At 47.8% G+C, this 20,333-nt stretch overlaps 1 protein-coding gene across 1 annotated transcript in view; it reads left to right on the forward strand.

Annotated features, from left to right (window-relative positions):
* LOC138818154 (lamin-B1) overlaps positions 1–19,736 on the forward strand; it is a 36,685-nt gene extending 16,949 nt beyond the window's left edge. Inside the window, exons 2-11 of the mRNA XM_070009080.1 lie at positions 561–717; positions 1,070–1,195; positions 2,650–2,820; positions 4,118–4,243; positions 8,538–8,758; positions 9,769–9,994; positions 11,439–11,543; positions 12,326–12,445; positions 15,839–15,946; positions 18,943–19,736. Of these exons, the coding sequence (XP_069865181.1) occupies positions 561–717; positions 1,070–1,195; positions 2,650–2,820; positions 4,118–4,243; positions 8,538–8,758; positions 9,769–9,994; positions 11,439–11,543; positions 12,326–12,445; positions 15,839–15,946; positions 18,943–18,984 (1,402 nt within the window). The 3' untranslated portion in view covers positions 18,985–19,736. The remainder of the gene's footprint in view (positions 1–560; positions 718–1,069; positions 1,196–2,649; positions 2,821–4,117; positions 4,244–8,537; positions 8,759–9,768; positions 9,995–11,438; positions 11,544–12,325; positions 12,446–15,838; positions 15,947–18,942) is intronic.
* Positions 19,737–20,333: the final 597 nt, after the last annotated feature.

Genomic DNA, 20,333 nt, shown 5'->3' on the forward strand with positions numbered 1-20,333 from the left:
CTTTTTTTGGTGGTTATCAGAGGTGAGAGTCATACAGACTTTTCTGCTTTGGGTGGCATTGAACTGCTGTCTTCAGATCTAGTTTCCTGAAAAGCTAGGATCACAGGTGTGAGCCACCAGCCTCTCAGCTTCTTAGGAAATTGTTAATGTGACTTTTCAGACTCCGTATTTAATCTCATTTTAAGTATGTTGACTTAGGTCTATACATCTTGGTTTATAGTATATAGTGTACTGAAATAAAGAACTTTTCAAAAAATATTTTTTCTAGTGTGCCTCTTAGTTGAGCAAAAGAGAAATATATAGAATAAAGGAAGAGTATTAGAATGAGGAAAACCTAAATGTGCTCTCATTTAGAGACAAGCAGGGCGCTGGGCCTCTTGTCCAGTGCTTTCCATCTACCCAGCGTCCGCAGCAATCACCTCACGTGGGAAACAGCACACACTGACTCTACATCCCGCGCTCATGCATTGGCCTTCTCAGTCCAGTAGGTTTAGACAGCCCCGAGGAGACCCTGAGTCAGGGGGAGAATTTGATGTCTGTTTCTTTCAAATGCTTTACAGTTATGCAAAGAAAGAATCTGATCTTAATGGAGCCCAGATCAAGCTTCGGGAATATGAAGCGGCTCTGAACTCCAAAGACGCAGCTCTGGCTACTGCCCTCGGCGACAAGAAGAGTTTAGAGGGCGACGTGGAGGACCTGAAGGACCAGGTTGCCCAGGTAGAGAACAGCGCTCCTGAGCCGCGTTGGACAGGGCTGTGGGCATCGGTCTTGAGCCACGGTTTGATGGATTGATTGCTTTTTCCATGTATTATTTTATTGTTTGGAATTTTGTTTGGTGGCTGGCCTGCAGAAAAGTCTCGAGAGAGTGAACATACAGCGTGATTCTCTCCCAGCAAAGAGCCTTCCTCTTGGAATCACGTACATTTGCCTCTCTGTGTGCTGTCATTCTGCTTGCTCTCAAAGCAGATGAGAGACGGGAAAGATGGCATGATGCAGGAAAGGTCATTCACTAGATTCACTAGATCACTTGATTCAAAAGGGTTTCTCACAGTTCTCTTTCTTGTAACAGCTGGAGGCCTCCTTAGCAGCTGCCAAGAAACAGTTAGCAGAAGAGACTTTACTCAAAGTGGACCTGGAGAACCGCTGCCAGAGCCTCACCGAGGACCTGGAGTTCCGGAAAAACATGTATGAAGAGGTAACTGTGTGTAATTGTACTTCTCAAAGGAAAAAGTGTACAGTTTATACACATGTATTTCCACAGTGCCATTTCCGGTTTTCTGAGTGGTTTATTAGAGATAGGAGTCTCACGGACTTTCCTGCCCTGGGCTGGCTTTGAACCGAAATCCTCAGATCTCAGCCTCCTGAGTAGCTAGGATTACAGTCCTGAGCCACCGGCGCCTGGCTTGCATGTTTTTATAGTGGAATTGTTATCTGACTTACCATCCCTCGGTACTTGATGGCAGAACTGGGATTTGAACTCTGTTTTTCTGGTTTTGCTAATCCTTTTATTATATTTCACTTTAATTATATAAACAGACAGAAAAACAAATGGCCAAAATAAGCAAGTAGGGTGTGTGTGTGTGTGTGGGGAACCTCAGTGCCGGAGCACCTCACCTGTGAGGCCATGGGGGGCGTTTGCAGTGCTGTATGAGAAAGAAAGTTGCACAAATAGCAGCCTTCGTGACTTATACTTCCCTCTTGTGGCTTTTAGAATTATTGCCATCAAAGACAAAGCTCATTTTGTAATGAGAAGCAAGCATAGAAAATTTTACTTGTGGACTTGTATTCTTAGCAACAGATTCTTCAGTTTTATGTGGACAGTTTCTAAGAAAAGTGAAGAATCATGACCCCTCCTTTAGAGGAGTCATATAGTCCTTGAGTTAGTCAAGTGGTTATACTGTCAAGCTCTTTTATATGAATTGCCAATGATAACTTCATATCAGTTCGTCAAAGAAGTCATGTTACTTCTTCCTTGTGCCTGTTGCCAGGTGCAAGAAGGTAGTTTTTTTTTTTTTTTTTTTTGGGTCCCATCGTGGGGCCTGAACTCTGGGCCTGGGCGCTGTCCCTCAGCTCTTCAGCTCAAGGCTAGCGCTCTACCACTTGAGCCACAGTGCCACTTCCGGCTTTTTTCTTTGTGCTTATGTGGTGCTGAGGAATCGAACCCAGGGCCTCATGCATGCAAGGCATGCGCTCTACCACTGAGCCATCTTCCCAGCCCAAGAAGGTAGTTTTATTGCACTTAAATCTTGACTGGAAGATGTTCTCGTGGTAAGTTTCGCTTTCCATGTGCATTTTTTCCCCAAGGTCTCCTTAGGATTAGCAGTAAAACAATCTAGAAAAAACGATCAACCCTGTTGTTTAATGGAGTACTGTACTAAGCTGTCCGTGATTGTGTGACAGTGATTTCATCATCCGGGCCATTCTTGGCCTTGGAGAATAGAACAGCTCTGAGACTCCTGAGAAGGAATAGACAGTTCCTTGGAGTTGGAGTATTATCACTTATATCCCTTCCTGAGTGCTAAGGGCAGCAGAGTATGTTCATGTGCCTGGCCCGGGGCGGCACAGACTCCCCAGGCTGGCCCCGAGTCCCTCGCTCATGCCCGGGGTGCCATGCCGAGTAACTTGGTTTGTGTCGTTTTTGTTCCCCAGGAGATCAATGAGACCAGGAAGAAGCACGAGACACGCTTGGTCGAGGTGGATTCAGGGCGTCAGATTGAGTATGAGTACAAGCTGGCGCAAGCCCTGCATGAGATGAGGGAGCAGCACGATGCGCAAGTGCGGCTGTACAAGGAGGAGCTGGAGCAGACCTACCACGCCAAGGTGAGCGCCAGGCCCAGCGGGCGCCAGCCAGAGCCAGCGCCAGCCAGAGCCAGCGCCAGCCATAGCGAGCGCCCTCCACCTGTGTGGGCGGGGCCGGAACGCACCTGCTGTGGCTCTAGTCTCATACTCTCCACACGTGCAGAAAACAGATTTGCATTGAAATCCAGTTTCCTATGTACTAAATGTGATTAGAAATTACTAGAAGTGAGTAGCTACTCCAGTTTTGTTACACATAAGAGTTGGTTCTTTTGTCTCCTGGGTCATGGGTGTCTTGATAGTGGCTGATCCCACATGGTCTGCAGTGGCTTCTTCCCGTGGCAGCCGCCCCCCCCCCCCCCCCCCTGCACGTGTCCTTTAGCAAAGGAACATCGCCGCACTGCTTCTTGTCTGACATCTGCAGTGGACACAGATCGTGAACACCGCTGGGCTTCGCTGCCCAGGGGCCCGGTGGAAAGTCTCTGAGAGTTCTTTTTCTGTCACTCTTAACCCATTTATGAAGTACTACAGAAACATCTGCTAGCCGAGCAGTTAAGGTATAGGCTTTATTGGGAGATGATTTTATTCCTAAAGATGTTAAATATTATGTAGTTGAGTTAAAGACTGTTTCAGCATCAGGCTTAGAAAATTAGGGTCATGGAAATACTAACAAATCATTTCCATTACGCGGTGTTAGAGTATTTGTGCTGGGGTTTATGAGGCAGCAATTGGCTAGTATAAGTGGAGATACTATAGAATATTACCTTTCGCTGTCCAACCCTTAATGTGCTGGTATTCAGTGAGATAGCAAAGGAACTAAAGTGTGGTCTTCACAGGTTGAAGCCTAAAAGAGAGCCAGGGAAGAAACGAAAATAAAGAGCCTCAGGCACACACGTGCGCACACACGGTGGGCATCGAGAGGGACTGGGTGTCATTTATACCCAAGAGGCTATTTTTCTTCCAAATATCCTTGAAATAATCTATTCTACAAACATGGCCACAGTCAACCTTCTACTGCCCAGTTTCCTTATTAGTGTTTCCCTACACTACACATTAAATGTTTAGCGAATAAAGTACTGAACTAATAATCTTTGGGTAATGACCCGCATTTATTAATATCATTAAAAGTTTGTATTTGAGGCAGTGAGTGGCAAAGGTCGATTTAGGGAAACCCAAAGCGCGTCAGCAAACTTGCTTTTCCTGTGTTTCATCAGCCGGTTACCAGCAGGACATGAGTTTGAAATGTTGAGGTAAGTCATGCTTCCTCATTTGCTAGTTCTAATTCACTAGGTGGGACTGACGGGCTCATTGCTTCTTGTAGCTTGAGAATGCCAGACTCTCCTCAGAGATGAATACTTCCACTGTCAACAGTGCCAGGGAAGAACTGATGGAAAGTCGTATGAGGATCGAGAGCCTTTCCTCTCAACTTTCAAATCTGCAGAAAGAGGTAAGCAACCAGCTTCTTTATGCCGAATTGCACTTAGCCTAGTAGTCCATCCCTGCCCTGGCAATCTATTCTCTTTGCCTGCCTGCTTTCATTACTCTGTTCATTACCTAAGAGGAGGCATTCTGCGCTCTGCTTTGTATAAGCATCCTCTGAGTAGATACTGTTGCTCCTAAGGAGCAGATTGGGTGGCCCTAGGGGCCCTGCTCATGTATTCACTGGACTCAGTCTAGCATCCGGGTTTTCTGTCTGCTCCACCTGTTGGCCTCATCTCTATAGAGTGCTGGTTTCACGTGTTCTTTTTTTTTTAATTTTAATTTTTTTATTGTTTATTGATAGATCCCTTCATCCACAGTCGTCTTAATTTCCCTGATTGGACAGTGTGTCTTGTTTAGTATTCATTACTGGCAGTGGATTTTCTGGTAAAGAATTACTTTGATAACGATTTTCATCAGCTCTCAGCCTCCTGAGTGGTTAGGATAACAGTTTCTCAAGTTGGGTAATGAGCACATTTCTTCTGGCCAGTGTCATCCCTTCCCTCGCGTTCTCCCTGTTTTCTCCCATTACCCCCCCCCCCCCCCCCACCAGTTGTAGAGTTCATGTTCCACATAGGGTCTAGTGGGGACCACTGCTGCATCTGTTCACCCTTTGGCCCTCCGTTTTCTCAAGTTCTTTTTAATCATACCTGGGAACCAGAATGAATAAGATGTGCAAAAATTGTTGTGGGTGGTGAGATGTCTTGCGTTTTTACACAGATGATCTTTATGATTACATATGTGTGGTAATTAGAGCCTTGTGAAGTGTCATGAATTCCTCTTACTAGAATGCGGTGGTGTTGCTCATTCTTGGTGTATGTAAGTAACAAATGACTGCCGTGCTGCCTGAACCGCAGCAGCTGCAGCACGTCTGGTGCGCCCTGGGGCAGTGTGGGCGTGGTGTGGCGTGGTGTGGCGTGGCCGAAGTCACTTCCACTGGCGGTGGCAGCATGGGTCCCGCGCGGAGCACGCACAGCCCCCGGGGACGGGCAGCCCGGGTCATTGCCTGCAAGTAACTTCAGCTCCCGTTTTCCCTAACAGAAAATTGTGCTTTGGGATTTCACATGAGAACAAACTTCACATTATTTTACTTCCAGTTAGGCTTTCTGTCTTCATCTTCGCATTTTGTCATTTTATTTTCACTAATTCTAGAACAAGACATTCTTCTCTAAACGCAAAGTGAATCTATGAGCCAATGTGACCTAAAAAATCAGTGTAGAAGCTTTTACGTTGCCTGTTATGTATACCTTATTACTTGCAACCAGAGATTCTAAGTTCTTTTAGAATTAGTTGCCCTGGCAATATTTTGAAAATTTCAAAACATTGAAGTATAGTGAAAAGCTTTCAAAAGATTGAAGGCTGGGAGGGCCTGGGAGTTGAGTGGCGAAGCTCAGAGTTGGTGAGTTGGGTGCTTTGTGGGTCGGGGGCCGCAGGCTCTGCGTGCTCTCTCCTTCCTGGGTCTCAGCTTCCTCTGAGACCTCACTCTTTGAAAAAGAGTTGGGAGTTTAGCAGCTAATTTGTTTTTCTCTGCATCATCTTAGTCCTTTTGGGCTGCTATAGCTAAATATCACACTAGGAAGCCTGTGAAGAATAGAAATTCCTTTTTACAAAAAGTTAGCGAAGGAGCTGGGAAGATGGCTCAGTGGTAGAGTGCTTGCCTTGCATGCATGAGGCCCTGGGTTCGATTCCCCAGCACCACATAAGCAGAAAAAAAAGCTGGAAGTGGCATTGTGGCTCAAGTGGTAGAGTGCTAGCCTTGAGCTGAAGAGCTGAGGGACAGTGCTCAGGCCCAGAGTTCAGGCCCACAACTGGACCCCCCCCCAAAAAAAAAAAAAAAAAGTTAGTGAAGGCAAAGGACTAGCTGAGTGAGCGGGCAAGCACGTGAGCAGTATTTGCTGATTTCTGGTTCATGGTCTCAGTGTGTGGTGTGAGAGAGTAGAGGGGCTCATTCTTTGAGTGCTAATTCCAGGCAAGAGGGTTTAGCTCTCTTTTATTTTATCTAATTATTGAACAATTAATTTATGTATTTTTGAGGGTGGGCAGTTCTAGGGCTTGAACTCAGAGCCTCATGCTCTTTTTTGCTCAAGGCTGGTGCTCTACCACCTGAGTCTTGCCATTTGCCGCTTTTTGCTGGTTAATTGGAGATGGGAGTCTCACTGACAGACCATTCTGCTTAGGCTTCAAACTGCCATCCTCAGACCTCTGAGTAGCCAGGGTGAAAGGTTGATCCTGCCCAGCCTTCTTATTGCCACAAAAGGGGCATGCCCCTAACACCGGCCCACTGGAAACGGAGATTAGCATGGGAGTCTGCACTATCCTAACAAACACGGTCCAGAAGAGGAGCCTCTGCTCTTAGGCTGAGTTAATGCTAACCTGACACCTCATTTCTCCATTTGATAAATTATATTCTAGTTGCTTATCAGTTTTACTTTCCTCTAAATCTTGTTTGTTTGCTTCTTAATACACATGGTTATACATAGTGTGTTTATTCTTCTCAGAGTTGATCTTCATATTGCAGATAAAGGGATCAAGAGTCTGTGGCCTGAGACTCCATAGCTGGGTCTCCTGGGTCTTTTCCCTATCTCTGAGGGAGAGAAAGGGGAGAGAGCTTAGGGGTATCTAGCGGCCAACTCTTTAGTGACTAGAGAAGCATCCCTTCTTCCACAGTGGCCTTAATTTCTGATTGGACAGTTTCTTGTTTTGTATTCATTATTGGCAGCAGGTTTTATGGTAAAGAACGTGTTTTGATAAATATTTTCATCAGATCTCAGCCTCCTGAGTAGCTCTCAGCTTAGATTTTCTTTTCCGGATCTGAATAGACTTCGATGTTGTCATTAATTTCGTCATACTGCATGCTGGGCCATAGGCAGTTCCTGTTTTTGGCTATATGAGTCATGTGAGCAATGTTTGTCTTAAGGTTAACTAGAAATTCAGATAGGCTTTGCAACACTGATTCTAGCAAATACTCTTAGGTGAACGTGTCGATGGGAGATGCATGTTTTGGTATTAGAAGTTCACCCCTGGTTGACTGCGGAAGCTTCTATAGTGACACTTTACAAGCATCTATCTAACGCGCTGCTGACTTGCTAACAGCTAGACTAGACACTTGCACTGAAGCTGTAAAAAACCAGTATTATGTTACAGACTGTAGAGCAAAATAAAAATCTAGGCTCATTTGAAGTCATTCATAAAGTTTGAGTGTCTTATATCTTAGAGTGATAATCTAGTTGGATCTCTTCATTATGTTAGAAATGTAGACTCTGGTTTAGGGAGTTTAGTTCCGGCTCCATTAGAGTCCTAGGCAGCTCTGTTCTCCTGCTTGTGTAACTATGAAACTTACAATGCAACACCATACAGTGTAGCTTCAACATTGTTACTTCTTAAAGAGCTCCATGTCTTCAAAAGAGGGACATCTCAGCTTCCTTCACAATCTCGAATAACCATGTCACTGCAAGTCCACCTATGGCCTGTTCCTGTCTTCTGCCTCCTTGTGTGAAATAGTGAAGAAAAGGCATTTTGACTTTCGATTAGCATGGGAAATGAATTCTAGACCACAGTGTGGTTTTTGCAAATACAGCTTTGTACAGTCTCTGAGATTCAAGGACTTTTTCTGCTGATACTGGGGCTTAAACTCTGGGTCTGGATGCTGACTTTTAGCTTTTTACTCAAGGCTAGGGCTCTACCACTTGAGCCACAGTGCCACTTCCAGTTTTCTGAGTGGTTTATTGGAGATAAGACTTTCCTCCCCAAGCTGGCTTTGAGCCATGATCCTTAATCGAAGCCTCCTGAGTAGCTAGGATTATATGTGTGAGCCACCAGCTTCCGTTTTTGTTTTGTTTTGCTTTAATATAAATTTAAATTTTTATTCTTTTTTTTTTTTTGGGTCCAGTCGTGGGGCCTGAACTCTGGGCCTGGGCACTGTCCCTCAGCTCTTCAGCTCAAGGCTAGTGCTCTACCACTTGAGCCACAGCGCCACTTCCGGCTTTTTTCTTTTTGCATATGTGGTGCTGGGGAATCGAACCCAGGGCCTCAGGCATGCAAGGCAAGCGCTCTACCACTGAGCCACCTTCCCAGCCCTAAATTTTTATTCTTAAACAGTTTTAGTTTATAGTTTCATGGAATGAAGAGTTCTTGCATTTGAATGAGTTAGATTCCGTAGGGCTCTATTTGTTTTCTTGCTCGGGAAATGGTTTAAAATAGAGCTGCCTTGTGCTAATGTTGGGATGTTCCTAGAAAGTAAATGCGTGTCTTTGAATCTGAAGTCTAGAGCATGTTTGGAAAGGATTCAAGAACTGGAGGACATGCTTGCTAAAGAAAGAGACAACTCTCGGCGGATGCTGTCTGACAAAGAGCGAGAGATGGCAGAAATCAGGGAGCAGATGCAGCAGCAGCTGAATGACTATGAGCAGCTGCTGGACGTGAAGCTGGCCCTGGACATGGAAATCAGTGCCTACAGGAAGCTCCTGGAGGGCGAGGAGGAGAGGTGAGCGGCTCTGAGGAGGGGCACCAGGCCTTGTCTTTTTAATCACAAGGCGACGTGAAGTAGTTTGTCATTTCTGTGTAAGTAGTAGAGTAACCGATTGTGTTTGTACTCAAGTAGAAAACCATTGAGAAAAGTCATAGTATGTGGTTGCAGTGATTAGTTCTGCTGTTGGGCAGTGCTAGGATTGGCTCTTTTCTTTCAGGTTTTAAATGTTGTGGCGATTTACTGTGCTATAGAATACCACATTTACTGAAAGAGGTATTTCAAACCTGTTCTGTGATTTGCTTTGCTTTGTTGTAGTGATAGGGTCTTGTATAGGCAGGCTGGGCTTCGTTTTGCTAAGTCTTGCGTTTTTTTCTATTCCTATGCCACATTTTCTAAGTGCTGGGATTACAGGCATGTACTACCATGCCCAACAGTATATGAACCCATTCTCAGGAAAGCAACGAAGGGAATGTGATTTAGATCTTTAAAAAGCCAGTCATATTCAGTCATGGCATCCGTTCTGAGCAGTGGCTGCGCTGGGGGCGTCTCCAGTCCCTAGCTACTCACTGTATGGTTACATCGCTTTTTCATAGAGGAAAGAAAAGTCAAATTATGATTATTTTTCAAACAAAATTGATGGTGGATATCTTAGCCTAAAAAATGTGATCCTGGGGCTGGGAGAGTATCTTAGTGGTAGAGTGCTTGCCTAGCATGCTTAAAGCCCTGGGTTCGATTCCTCAGTGCCACATAGACAGAAAAAGCCAGAAGTAGTGCTGTGGCTCAAGTGGTAAAGTGCTAGTCCTGAGCAAAAGAAGCTCAGGGGCAGCACCCAGGCCCTGAGTTCAAGCCCCAGGAATGGCAAAAAAAAAAAAAAGAAAAAAATGTGATCTTGGTTAAGCTGCTTATTGGCATTGCTTAATATCTTGTTTTAGAAATGTCCGTGTAGGAGCTTAGGATTTTTTTTAAATGAAGGACACGCATTTGTATGTATTACCGAAACGAAACGTCTTTATTTCCCCACATAGGCTGAAGCTCTCTCCAAGCCCTTCTTCTCGCGTGACCGTGTCCCGCGCGTCTTCGAGTCGCAGTGTCCGCTCCACTCGCGGGAAGCGGAAGAGAGTGGACGTGGAGGAGTCGGAGGCCAGCAGCAGTGTCAGCATCTCCCACTCCGCCTTCGCCACGGGCAGCGTGTGCATCGAGGAGATCGACGTGGATGGGAAGTTCATCCGCTTGAAGAACACCTCGGAGCAGGTAAAGGGGTGCATGGGCCTGGCCCCCCCTCCCCCAACCCCCACCCCCAAGCCAGCCCTGGCGCATTGCCAGGCCCTGGTGCAATCGCAGTAGCTCCTTATCTTTTATTGCAATGTGTGTCTTCTGGGAATAAAGGTTTCCCTTCTGCTTTTCCCCTAAATTTATGAATAAGTCCAAATTCAAATAAGCTGAGGGAAAGGCGATGGGCTGTCTAAAGCTCCTTCATTAAACTTTATACAGAGCCGGGGCATTTTGTCCCGGTGACTACGGAGGACCACGTACTATCGTCCCTCAGATTTGTGCCAGGCTGCTAGCGTGGGGGCCATGGTGGCTGTTTTTCCACAGCTGTTCAGAAGCTTTATGAAAGCACAATGAGCCTGGACTGAGATATGCTGGAGAGCATTTTCCTCTAGCTAAATGACGGAACAAATGATAGTGATTTGATTCGCCTCAAAAATAGCACGACTTCTAAAGTTGAAAACTAGGTCTCAGGAGCTCCTGGCTGTGTCATGTAAGTGTAGTGGGGTGCTGGAAGGAGGGGAGCAAGTCTGGGGTACAGTGTAGGTAGGGAGGGGAGCAGGTCTGGGGTGTAGTGTAGGTGTGGTGGGGTGCTGGAGGGAGGGGAGCAGGTCTGGGATGCGGTGCAGGTGTAGTGGGGTTCCAGAGGGAGGGAGGGGAGTGAGTCTGGGGAGCAGGGCGGGGGTAGTGGGGTGCTGGAGGGAGGGGAGCAAGCCGGGGTGCAGTGTATTGTGTCACTGCGAAGCCATGTGCAGGCATTGTGGACCTGACTCGGCAGTCACTAACCATCTGCGTGAGGATGGATAAACCATTGGAATAATTGAATAAGCGCCACAGTTCTGAGCCTAGAGACTAGGCCCTGCGAGCCCTTGGTCACAGGGTTAAAAGCTCAGAACGAAACCCAGTGTTCATGGCTCACGCCTGTAACCCTAGCCACTCAGGAGGCTGAGACCTGAGCATTGTGGTTCGTAAGCCAGCCTGGGTAGGAAAGTCTGAGACTCTTACCTCTGTTTACCTGCTAAAAAGCTGGAAGTGGGCTGGGAAGGTGGCTCAATGGTAGAGTGCTTGCCTAGCATGCATGAAGCCCTGGGTTCGATTCCTCAGTACCACATACACAGAAAAAGCTAAAGTGGCGCTGTGGCTCAAGTGGTAGAGTGCTAGCCTTGAGCAAAAGAAGCTCAGGGACAGTGCCCACACCCTGAGTTCAAGCCCTAGGACTGGCAAAAAAAGAAAAGGTGGAAGTGTGGCAGAGTGCTAACCTTGAGCACAAAAGCTCAGGGACAGCACCCAAGCCCTATTCAAGCCCTGTGACTCGGAAATACCCACCTCCCCCACCAAAAAAAAAAGGACTGTAAAGGATACAGGTATTGGATTATTTCCTGATTTTCTATATAGTCACAGTAACTTTGTTACCATTTGTGAATAGGATCAACCAATGGGAGGCTGGGAGATGATCAGAAAAATAGGAGACACATCAGTCAGTTACAAATATACCTCAAGATATGTGCTAAAAGCTGGCCAGACGGTTACGGTAAGTGAATTTATTATCACTGAATTTCACGTCATTTGTGTCAAGTAAGCGATTAATATTTCAGCAAAAACGGTCGGGCTGGGTTTGCGGCTGCGCGTTTGTGATGACCATACTTGGGACGCCAAGGCAGGAGAATCTAAGTTCTAAGATCAGCCTGGTCACTTAGTGAGACTCTCCAAACAGTTGCTCTAGGGAAGAGCATCTGTAAGATGGGCATACCTTTGCCGACATGAGGGCATTACAATACAAGTACTGTTAAATTTTTTAAAAGTTTTCTTACTGAGAGGAGTCAGAGAGTTGATCTTTGAGTTCTTCTTGTTGACTTTGCACTTCATTAGTAGCTCACGTTTTAGAGCCATGTTCACCAGTGAGTGAACTAGGGCTTGGCCTTGGAGCCTCGCACTCTCGCTTGACTTTTTTGTTCAAGGCTAGCTCTGCCATTTGAGCCACACTGCTGCTCCTGGCATTGTGCTGGTTAATTGGAGATAAGTCTTACGCAGTGTCTGCGCAGGCTGGCTTTGAACCATGACCCTCAGATCTCAGCCTCCTGAGTAGCCAGGATCACCGGTGTAAGCTACCACTTAGCTTTTTCCTGAATCAGTAGATTCACTAAACTAGAAGTTACCTAAATTTTGATAGAAAGCCAAAGAAGGCCCCGGTTCCATGCGGAAGGCGGTTACTGTGACCACTGGTGGCAGGTGTGCAGGAGTTCAGGTCACAGTGTTGCTGAGCTTGGCGTGTGGGGGCTGGGTCTGTGGACTGATAGCCTCTCTCTTTTCCAGATTTGGGCCGCCAATGCTGGAGTCTCCGCCAGCCCGCCCACCGACCTCATCTGGAAGAACCAGAACTCATGGGGCACTGGTGAAGACGTGAGAGTCATACTGAAGAATTCTCAGGGAGAGGTATGGATCGGGTCGTGCCAGTCCTGTCCCATTGTCCGCTTCCCCTGAAAGCTTAGTGTCTGAGAATGGCTTCTTTCTTACCCGAGATCAGAGTGAAATGTGAAGCATGGTGTTCATCGTGGTGAGGTAGGGTGGTTCAAGTCCTAGGAAATACTGCCATCTCTAGGAATAAGAGCCAGGAAGGTGGGAGGCAGACAGTAGAAGGTGTGGCCAGTGAAGCAGGAGGAAAGCGGGGGTGGGGGGGGTGGGGAGGGTGGGGGAGTGGGGTGTTGGAAAGCAGAGGGGAGTGTGGGGAAGGCACAGTGCTGCCAGCAGGGAAAGGCGCGCCTGCGTCTTGCATCCTTCCTCCCGTGCTTGTTGGGTCCCTGCGCAGTACTGGCCGTGCCAGCAGAGGCCCATTCTTCATCCCGCGTTTCCTGACTGCTTTCTGAGGGATGCAATTTTTGGAAAGTCAGATCTGGATCTTCACGTTAGCTCAGGTAAATGCTGACCTTCCATCTGGATAGGAGGCATTTGCCGGGGAAGTCCTGTTCCTGGCCCTCTTGCTTCTTTCCCTGGCTGTAGATGTCTGGTGTTCTGATGGCTCTGCAGAAGGAAGCAGGGTGCTCACCGTCTGCCCTGGTCTGCCCTGGTCTCAGGCTGGAAGTGATAGGGCGTTGAACTGTCATTGTAGATTGCACTACAGTTGCGTGCGATTTTGGGGTCTATCTGGGGAAGTTCACCTCCAAACACATGATAGGTTTTGAAGGTGGGTGCAGTTTACAAGCTGGCAGCAATTCACAGAATGCCCGCTGAAGCCCTGGTCTCACTTCCTGCCTGGGGAATCCTGCCCACCGGTGGCTGACAGGATGCTCAAGTGTTAGTCAGTTGCAGTGCCTTTGCTGGTAGCGCCCCCTGCTGGCCCAAACTAGCACAATTTCTCCAAAAATATGGTTAGAGGTGATGATTTGCCTTGTTCCTAAAGCCCCGTTGGAGGTCCGTGTGATGACCTGGGCTTCCTGTGAGCCCTGGGCCGCGTCCCTACTTCTGCCCATCTTCCCTGGAGGATACTGCGACGCAGTAACTACTGTTGGGCAGGACTATGCCTTGAAGCAGAGCTAGTCAACTTAATTTTTTTTTTTAAATAGATTTTTGTCTTCTTGCTGTGGCATTGGACGTTTTAGAAAACACAATTAAGACCTAAAAAAAAATTACCGAAAGAGACAAAAACATAATTGAACTGGCATTGATGTAATGGTCCTAGTATAGGGAGAGAGAATCCTGTCAAGAGTGTTTTTCTGTGAGAGATGAAAACAAAGCATTTCTCAATGCTGTCCAGAATGGAGAGATAACTGAAACTACAATATGCAAGTGATTACTTGTGTATATAGAGACATAGTGTGTAATACACAGACAACTGACTATCATCAACCAAAAGCTGGCTTTGATTTGTAGCCTCATACAAATGCTTACTTTTCTGAGTGTAGAGTTTCTGAGTGTAGGTGGACTTGAGGCTGTGTCACTGGATGAGAAATGTGGAGACATGCACACAGTAAGCCAGCGTCAGCTGCTGCACTGCGCACAGAGGGAGGGAGTCAGAGTTAATACCAGCAGTGTTTCCCAGGGCCAGAGAGGCCTGCCAGGTGTATTTTTATTTTATTTTGTTTTGGTCAGTCGTGGGGCTTGAACTCTGGGCCTGGACACGCTGTCCCTGAGCTCTTCAGCTCAAACTGAGTGCTCTACCACTTGAGGCACAGTGCCACTTCTGGTTTTCTGGTGGTCCATTGGCGATAAGAGTCTCATGGACTTTACTGCCTGAGCTGGCATTGAACCTCGATCCTCAGATCTCAGCCTCTTGAGTAGCTAGGATTACAGACGTGAGCCACCAGCATGGGCCCGGCCTGCCATGTATCTCCTTCAGGTACGTGGTTAGCTGAGAAATTTTTGAGATCTGTTAGTGTTCTGACTAATAAGTTTCTGGGCTAAGCATCCTCAAACCATTTTAGTTCTAATTTTCTTTTTATTTTTTTATTTTTATTTATTTATTTTTTTTGTCGGTCGTGGGCCTGGGCGCTGTCCCTCAGCTCTTCAGCTCAAGGTGAGCGCTCTACCACTTGAGCTACAGCGCCACTTCCGGTTTTCTGGTGGTTTTATTGGAGATAGGAGTCTCACGGTCTCTCCTGCCCGGGCTGGCTTTGAACCGCGATCCTCAGATCTCAGCCTCCTGAGTAGCTAGGATTACAGGCGTGAGCCACCAGCGCCCGGCTGATGCACATGTATAAAGATGGACTAATTTCACAGAGTCGCAGGACATGGGCCCCTCCCGCTCAGTCGACTTCTGTAGGCCAGGTGCCAGAGTCTCAGCCTGTTAAGCCTAGCTACTCACGAGGCTGAGACAGGGAGGAATGTGATTGGAACGCAGACTGGGCAAAAATGTCTGCAAAAATGTATCCTTCCAGTTACCCACCAGAAAGCCAGGTTGAAGGCATGACTCGAGGGTGGATCACTAACTCCCTGAGCTCACGACCCTGAGTTCAAGCCCCAGTCCTGCCCTATCCCCCAAATCCTTACTAGATCTGTACTTGCAGAATATGTCCTTGGACATATTTCACGTTGAGCTTCATTTCTATGGCCCTGTCTTGGATGTCTTCCTCTTTCATTTTAAGCTTGCTGGGCTGTTCAATTGCTGTGGAGTGATCTACCTCGAGGGGCCTTTGGGGGGTGTGGGAAAGAACCGGGAAGCCTCTGGGCGCATGCGCAGGCCAGCCTGTTCATGTCAGTACGCAGCACAGCCATCTGTGTTCCAGCCCCCAGAAGTAACGTGAGGAGTGCTGTGTGCCTCCCCCAGTGGGTGGCAGAGATCGTTTGTGTGCCGCGCACGTGTGCTGCTCATAATTAGTGCTAATCCACTTTGCCAAGCGGCCCCTCAGAAGTAATGAAAGGAGCTGTCCTTCCCAGCTTGCTCCTCGGGTCCTGCCTCTGCCACCCGGCGTCCCCCAGATTGCAACAGCTGGCCTCCAGCTTCCTTCCATTCAGCATTTGTGTCGCACCTTCTCTCTGCTTGGAGCGAAGATCTTTAGGCCAAAAATCATGTTGAGTTGTATAAAGAATTTAGTGTGCGGAAATCGTTCGCACACAAAGAATTCTTCAGAAACAGTGGGAGAAAAGCATTGGAAACTTCCCAGTGGGCATTTCAAATTGGAGACTAGCAGCTCCCCTGCAGGGAAAATTTAAGGTCTGGGAAGTGCTGCTAATTATGCAAAAGTTCTTGTTCTGTAGCTAAAGCTGCTGCAGAACTGGCTTAAAAAGAAGTCCCTAATCCAGGAGGAATGCTGTTTGTTAAGCACAGTAGCCCTCCGCCTGCAGCCTTGGGATTTCAGGGGTGGTTTTGAATGTAAGCTTTCTTGGTTTTAGGAGGTTGCTCAAAGAAGTACAGTCTTTAAAACAACCATACCTGAAGAGGAAGAGGAGGAAGAAGAACCAGCTGCAGTGGCTGTGGAAGAAGAATATTTCCACCAGCAGGTATTTTGATTATTATTGCATGCAGGTCCCCTCCCCCTGTTACTTAATGAACTGGAGCAGTAGTCTGCTCTGATCTTTGCCAATTAATACTCAAGGTTACACGTTTAGGGGGTGAGTAGAAAATACCCCCTCTGTCATTCATAGTTCATTTTCGTCATTTATTTTCTAATGTACATACTACGTTATGGTGGGACATGTATACTGTTTATAAATAATTATGGGCTAGTGTGGTGGAGCACACCTATAATCCCAGCTGTCCTGGAGGCAGAGACCAGATAGTGGTTTCACTTAAGCCCTTCAACAAACAAACCAGTGTGATGTGTGTAATCTCCAATCACTTGGGAGTCATTGATAAATGCAACATTTGAAAAAATGTTGAAAGAATCACTAAAGCAGAAAATAGAGGACAGGATTCAAGTGGTGGAATGCCTTCTTTGCATACTTAGGGCCTAAGTTCAAACCCCAGTTCCCCCTTCCTCCCCAAAACATATGGTTTGAATTGTGTACTTTAAAACTTTGAAAACTTTGGCTCACTAAATCAGAACAAGCCATTGCATATAAATGATACGAGAAGGTAATACTCAGTTTCAGTATGAAACAAAAAATCCCGGCTATATTAAGTTCCTAATCAATATCTAATTACAAGATAGATTGCAGCTGATGCTTGGGCTTTTGAGAGCCCTTGAAATAAAAGAACTCCAAATTTGGTTTTAATTAATTGGATTGGAATTATGAATAACTAATGAGCCCTTCAGTTATGCCCTCAAACGGCTTGAGTTTGAGCATTAATCAGTCCTGTGCCCTGTGCTCATAAGACTTGGCTCCACATCTTCAGGCTGATGAGCGAAGTTCGCTTTGCTTCATTAGCTTCATCTCTACTCTAAGGCAGCATTCTCTCATGCCTCACCCGGGTGACGGCCACTCCCGGTGGGTCACACATGCCAGGGACGTTCACCTGGCTACCTTCTCATTGCATTTGGAGGTGTAGTTATGGATGGTGGTTTACACCAGGCTTTCGCTAGAAGCAAGTACAGAATCCATCCCCTCCCTTTGCTGGACATCACGCTGAGCATGAGCAGAAAGAAGTCACACAATGCTTTGCACTCTTGTCTACAGGAGTGTCGGCAGGGTGCACGGGGGGGGGGGGGGGGGGAGGGAGGGGCGCCTGGGGAGCACAAGTGTGGAAAGAGTTCGTGTGCCATAGTTGGAATGGTGGAGATTGTTTGGGCAGTAGCACGCAGTGGTGGTGCTGTGTGGCTACATTGTTAACAAGCTGTCCCAAACTCGGCTCAAAAGCAGTGGCTTCTTTCTTGCCTGGATGCTTTGATGTGACCAGACCACACAGCAGACACAAGTTCATCAGAGTTGCCTTGAGCCGTGAGCGTGGCTGCCTCTGGAATATTCCTGAGGGCTCAGGCTGTGTGGCTCCTGATGAGTAGTAGGTAAGTTAGACCAGGCTGCTGACCACGTAGCAGCTGGCGCAGAGTGGAAGTGGGGCAAGCGGGGAGGGGAGGGGGTGCAAAGCCTGGGGATGAGCTTTTAAATGTCCCCATGTTTGTTTAGGGGTGGTTCTGCATTCTAGGAATGTGCTCTACCACTGGCCTGCACCCCTGCGCTGCTGTAGTGATGGTTAAGGTGCGAGGGCCGCGTTGTCTGTCTGTCTGTCCCACCGGCACTGCCCCGGTGGGGTTAGAAATGGGGCTGAGCCGGGCGCTGGTGGCTCACGCCTGTAATCCTAGCTACTCAGGAGGCTGAGATCTGAGGATCGCGGTTCAAAGCCAGCCCGGGCAGGAGAGACCGTGAGACTCCTATCTCCAATAAACCACCAGAAAACCGGAAGTGGCGCTGTAGCTCAAGTGGTAGAGTGCTTGCCTTGAGCTGAAGAGCTGAGGGACAGCGCCCAGGCCCAGAGTTCAAGCCCCATGGCCGACAAAAAAAAAAAAAAAAAAAAAAAAAAAGAAATGGGGCTGAAAGGTGTGTGAGCTGACAAGTCACTCTGTAGTGAGCTCAAGGGGGAGATGGACACCCCTTTAGTCTAGACTGCCGCCCGGCCCGGTAGTCGAGGGGTGGGCGGTGAAGGGCCTGCAGTGCAGCAGGTGGAGAGCAGGTAGGCCCGCGGCAGAGCTCGAGGGCCGTGCGATGCGGGCGGCAGTGTCGGGAGCGCCGCGGGTGGCGGGTGAGTCCAGCGACCGAGGGATTCAAGGGCTTTGGTGGCCTCCGGTTTAGCCTGGTCCGTGGCGAGTGGATCCTGCCGCGTGGGACGGACGTGGCGGGTCAGGAAGGAGCGCGCGAGGCGCAGGGGAGCCCGAGCGCTTGGCGACCTGCGACCTGCGACGGGGACGGTGGCGCTCCGCGCGCGCGGATGACGTCAGAGCCGCAGAGAGGCTGCGGGACGGTGGCGCTCCGCGCGTGCGGTTGACGTCAGAGCCGCAGAGAGGCTGCAGGACGGTGGCGCTCCGCGCGCGCGGATGACGTCATCCGCAGAGAGACGTTCCTTAATCCAGATCAGCTTTAAACCCGAGTCAGCTCAGAGCAGGGAGAGTGGGCCGGCGGCCTGGCGGCCTGGCGTGGAGCTGTCGCCTGTCTGGGGAAGAAGCGGGAGGGGAGGGTGGGAGGACGGGGAAGCCCAGCTCTGTGGCGCGCTGTGGAGCTCTGGAGCGCTGTGAAGCTCTGTGGAGGGCTGTGAAGCTCTGTGAAGCTCTGTGGCGCGCTGTGAAGCTCTGTGGCACACTATGGCGCGCTGTGGAGGGCTGTGGCGCTCTGTGGTACGCTGTGAAGCTCTGGCACACTGTGGCGCTCTGTGGAGCGCTCTGGCGCGCAGTGAAGCTCTGGCACACTGTGGTGCGCTATGGCGCGCTGTGGCACACTGTGGTACGCTGTGAAGCCCTGTGGCGCGCTGTGGCACACTGTGGCGCGCTGTGGCACACTGTGGCGCGCAGGCCCGCTGGCGGAGGCGTGAGGTTCCTGGTCACTGACTTCCTTCTCTTTCACCCCAGGGAGCCCCAAGAGCCTCCAACCGAAGCTGTGCAATTATGTGAACTCGCGAGCCCGCGGTCTTCCGAGAAGCATGGTAATCCTTACGCAGTGCAGAGCCTTCCCAGAGCACAGAGTATTTTTATATTTCCTTTATGTGAATTTTTAAGCTGCGAATCTGATGGCCTTAATTTCCTTTTCCACACTGAAAGTTTTGTAAGAGAACCATATCCGTACACCTTGTTGCAAGATGTGAATTACCGACACTGAACTAGCTAACTGTACTGTTTGTCATGGTTTCCTCAGTTTTTTTAAATGCATTTTTTGGCCTTTTATTTTTATTTTTTTTATATGCACGTATGTGGACTTTTTTTTTCTTCTCAGTTCTTAGGAGAATGGGTCAGGAGGGTAAATAACCACTGTGTCTGGGGATAATTTGGAGATTGCTCATCTAGAATAGCAATCTGCTCTTGATTCTTCTCTGCTCTATTAGAAACGGTGCTGTGAGGGAGGGAGGCATTTTTCATTATATTGAATTTTTGTACTGAATTTTTTTGTAATACGCAATCAAGATGACAATTTTTTTTAAATAGAAAAGAAAAATTTTGTAAGAAGGCAATATTAACCTAATCATCATGTAAGCACTCTGGATGAAGGATTCCGCAAACCTTTGTTTCATGGTCACTTCTCTTAGATTCTTAATTCGTAAAAGGAAGGGAGGGGGTGGAGAGGGGAGGGTTGCTCTATAAATGCATTAGTTGTGTTTTTTAAGATAGCGTAACATGCTTAAATTTCTTATGTGACATTAACAAATAAAAAGATGTTTTAATATGATTTTATTGTCATTTTGGTGTGTGTGTTCTGGGGTTCAAACTCAAGGCCTAGGCACTGCCCTTGAGTTTTTGTGCTCAAGGCTAGTGCTCTACCACTTCAGCCAGAGCTCCACTTCTAGCTTTTTTGGTAGTTAATAAGAGTCTCATGGGCTTCCCTACCTGGGCTAGCTTTGAACTGATCATCAGATTTCAGCTTCCTGAATAGTTAGGATGATAGGATATCAGGCATGAACCACGAGTGCTTGGTGGTTTTTTTTTTTTTTTTTTTTTGTTGTTGTTGTTGTTGTTGGTGGTGGTGTTTTGCAGGGCCTGAGCTCTGTTTTTGAGCCTCTCTGTTCAAGGCTACCTACTACTTGAGCCACGGCACCCCTTCCAGTTTTCTGGTGGTTAACTGGAGATAAGAGTCTTATGGACTTTCCTGACTGGACTGGCTTTGAACTACAATAATCAGATCTCAGCATCCTGAGTAGTTAAGATGACAGGTGTGAGCCACAGGTGCCCAAGTTTGTTGTTGTTGTTGTTGTTTAAAAAACAAAAAACCCTCTTTTCAAACAGGCTGTGAGGATTGTGGTTCAAAGCCA

Source organism: Dipodomys merriami, unplaced genomic scaffold (assembly GCF_024711535.1).
Source record: "Dipodomys merriami isolate MVZ:Mamm:240054 unplaced genomic scaffold, mDipMer1.0.p SCAF_72, whole genome shotgun sequence".
In the NCBI taxonomy this organism is placed as follows: domain Eukaryota; kingdom Metazoa; phylum Chordata; class Mammalia; order Rodentia; family Heteromyidae; genus Dipodomys; species Dipodomys merriami.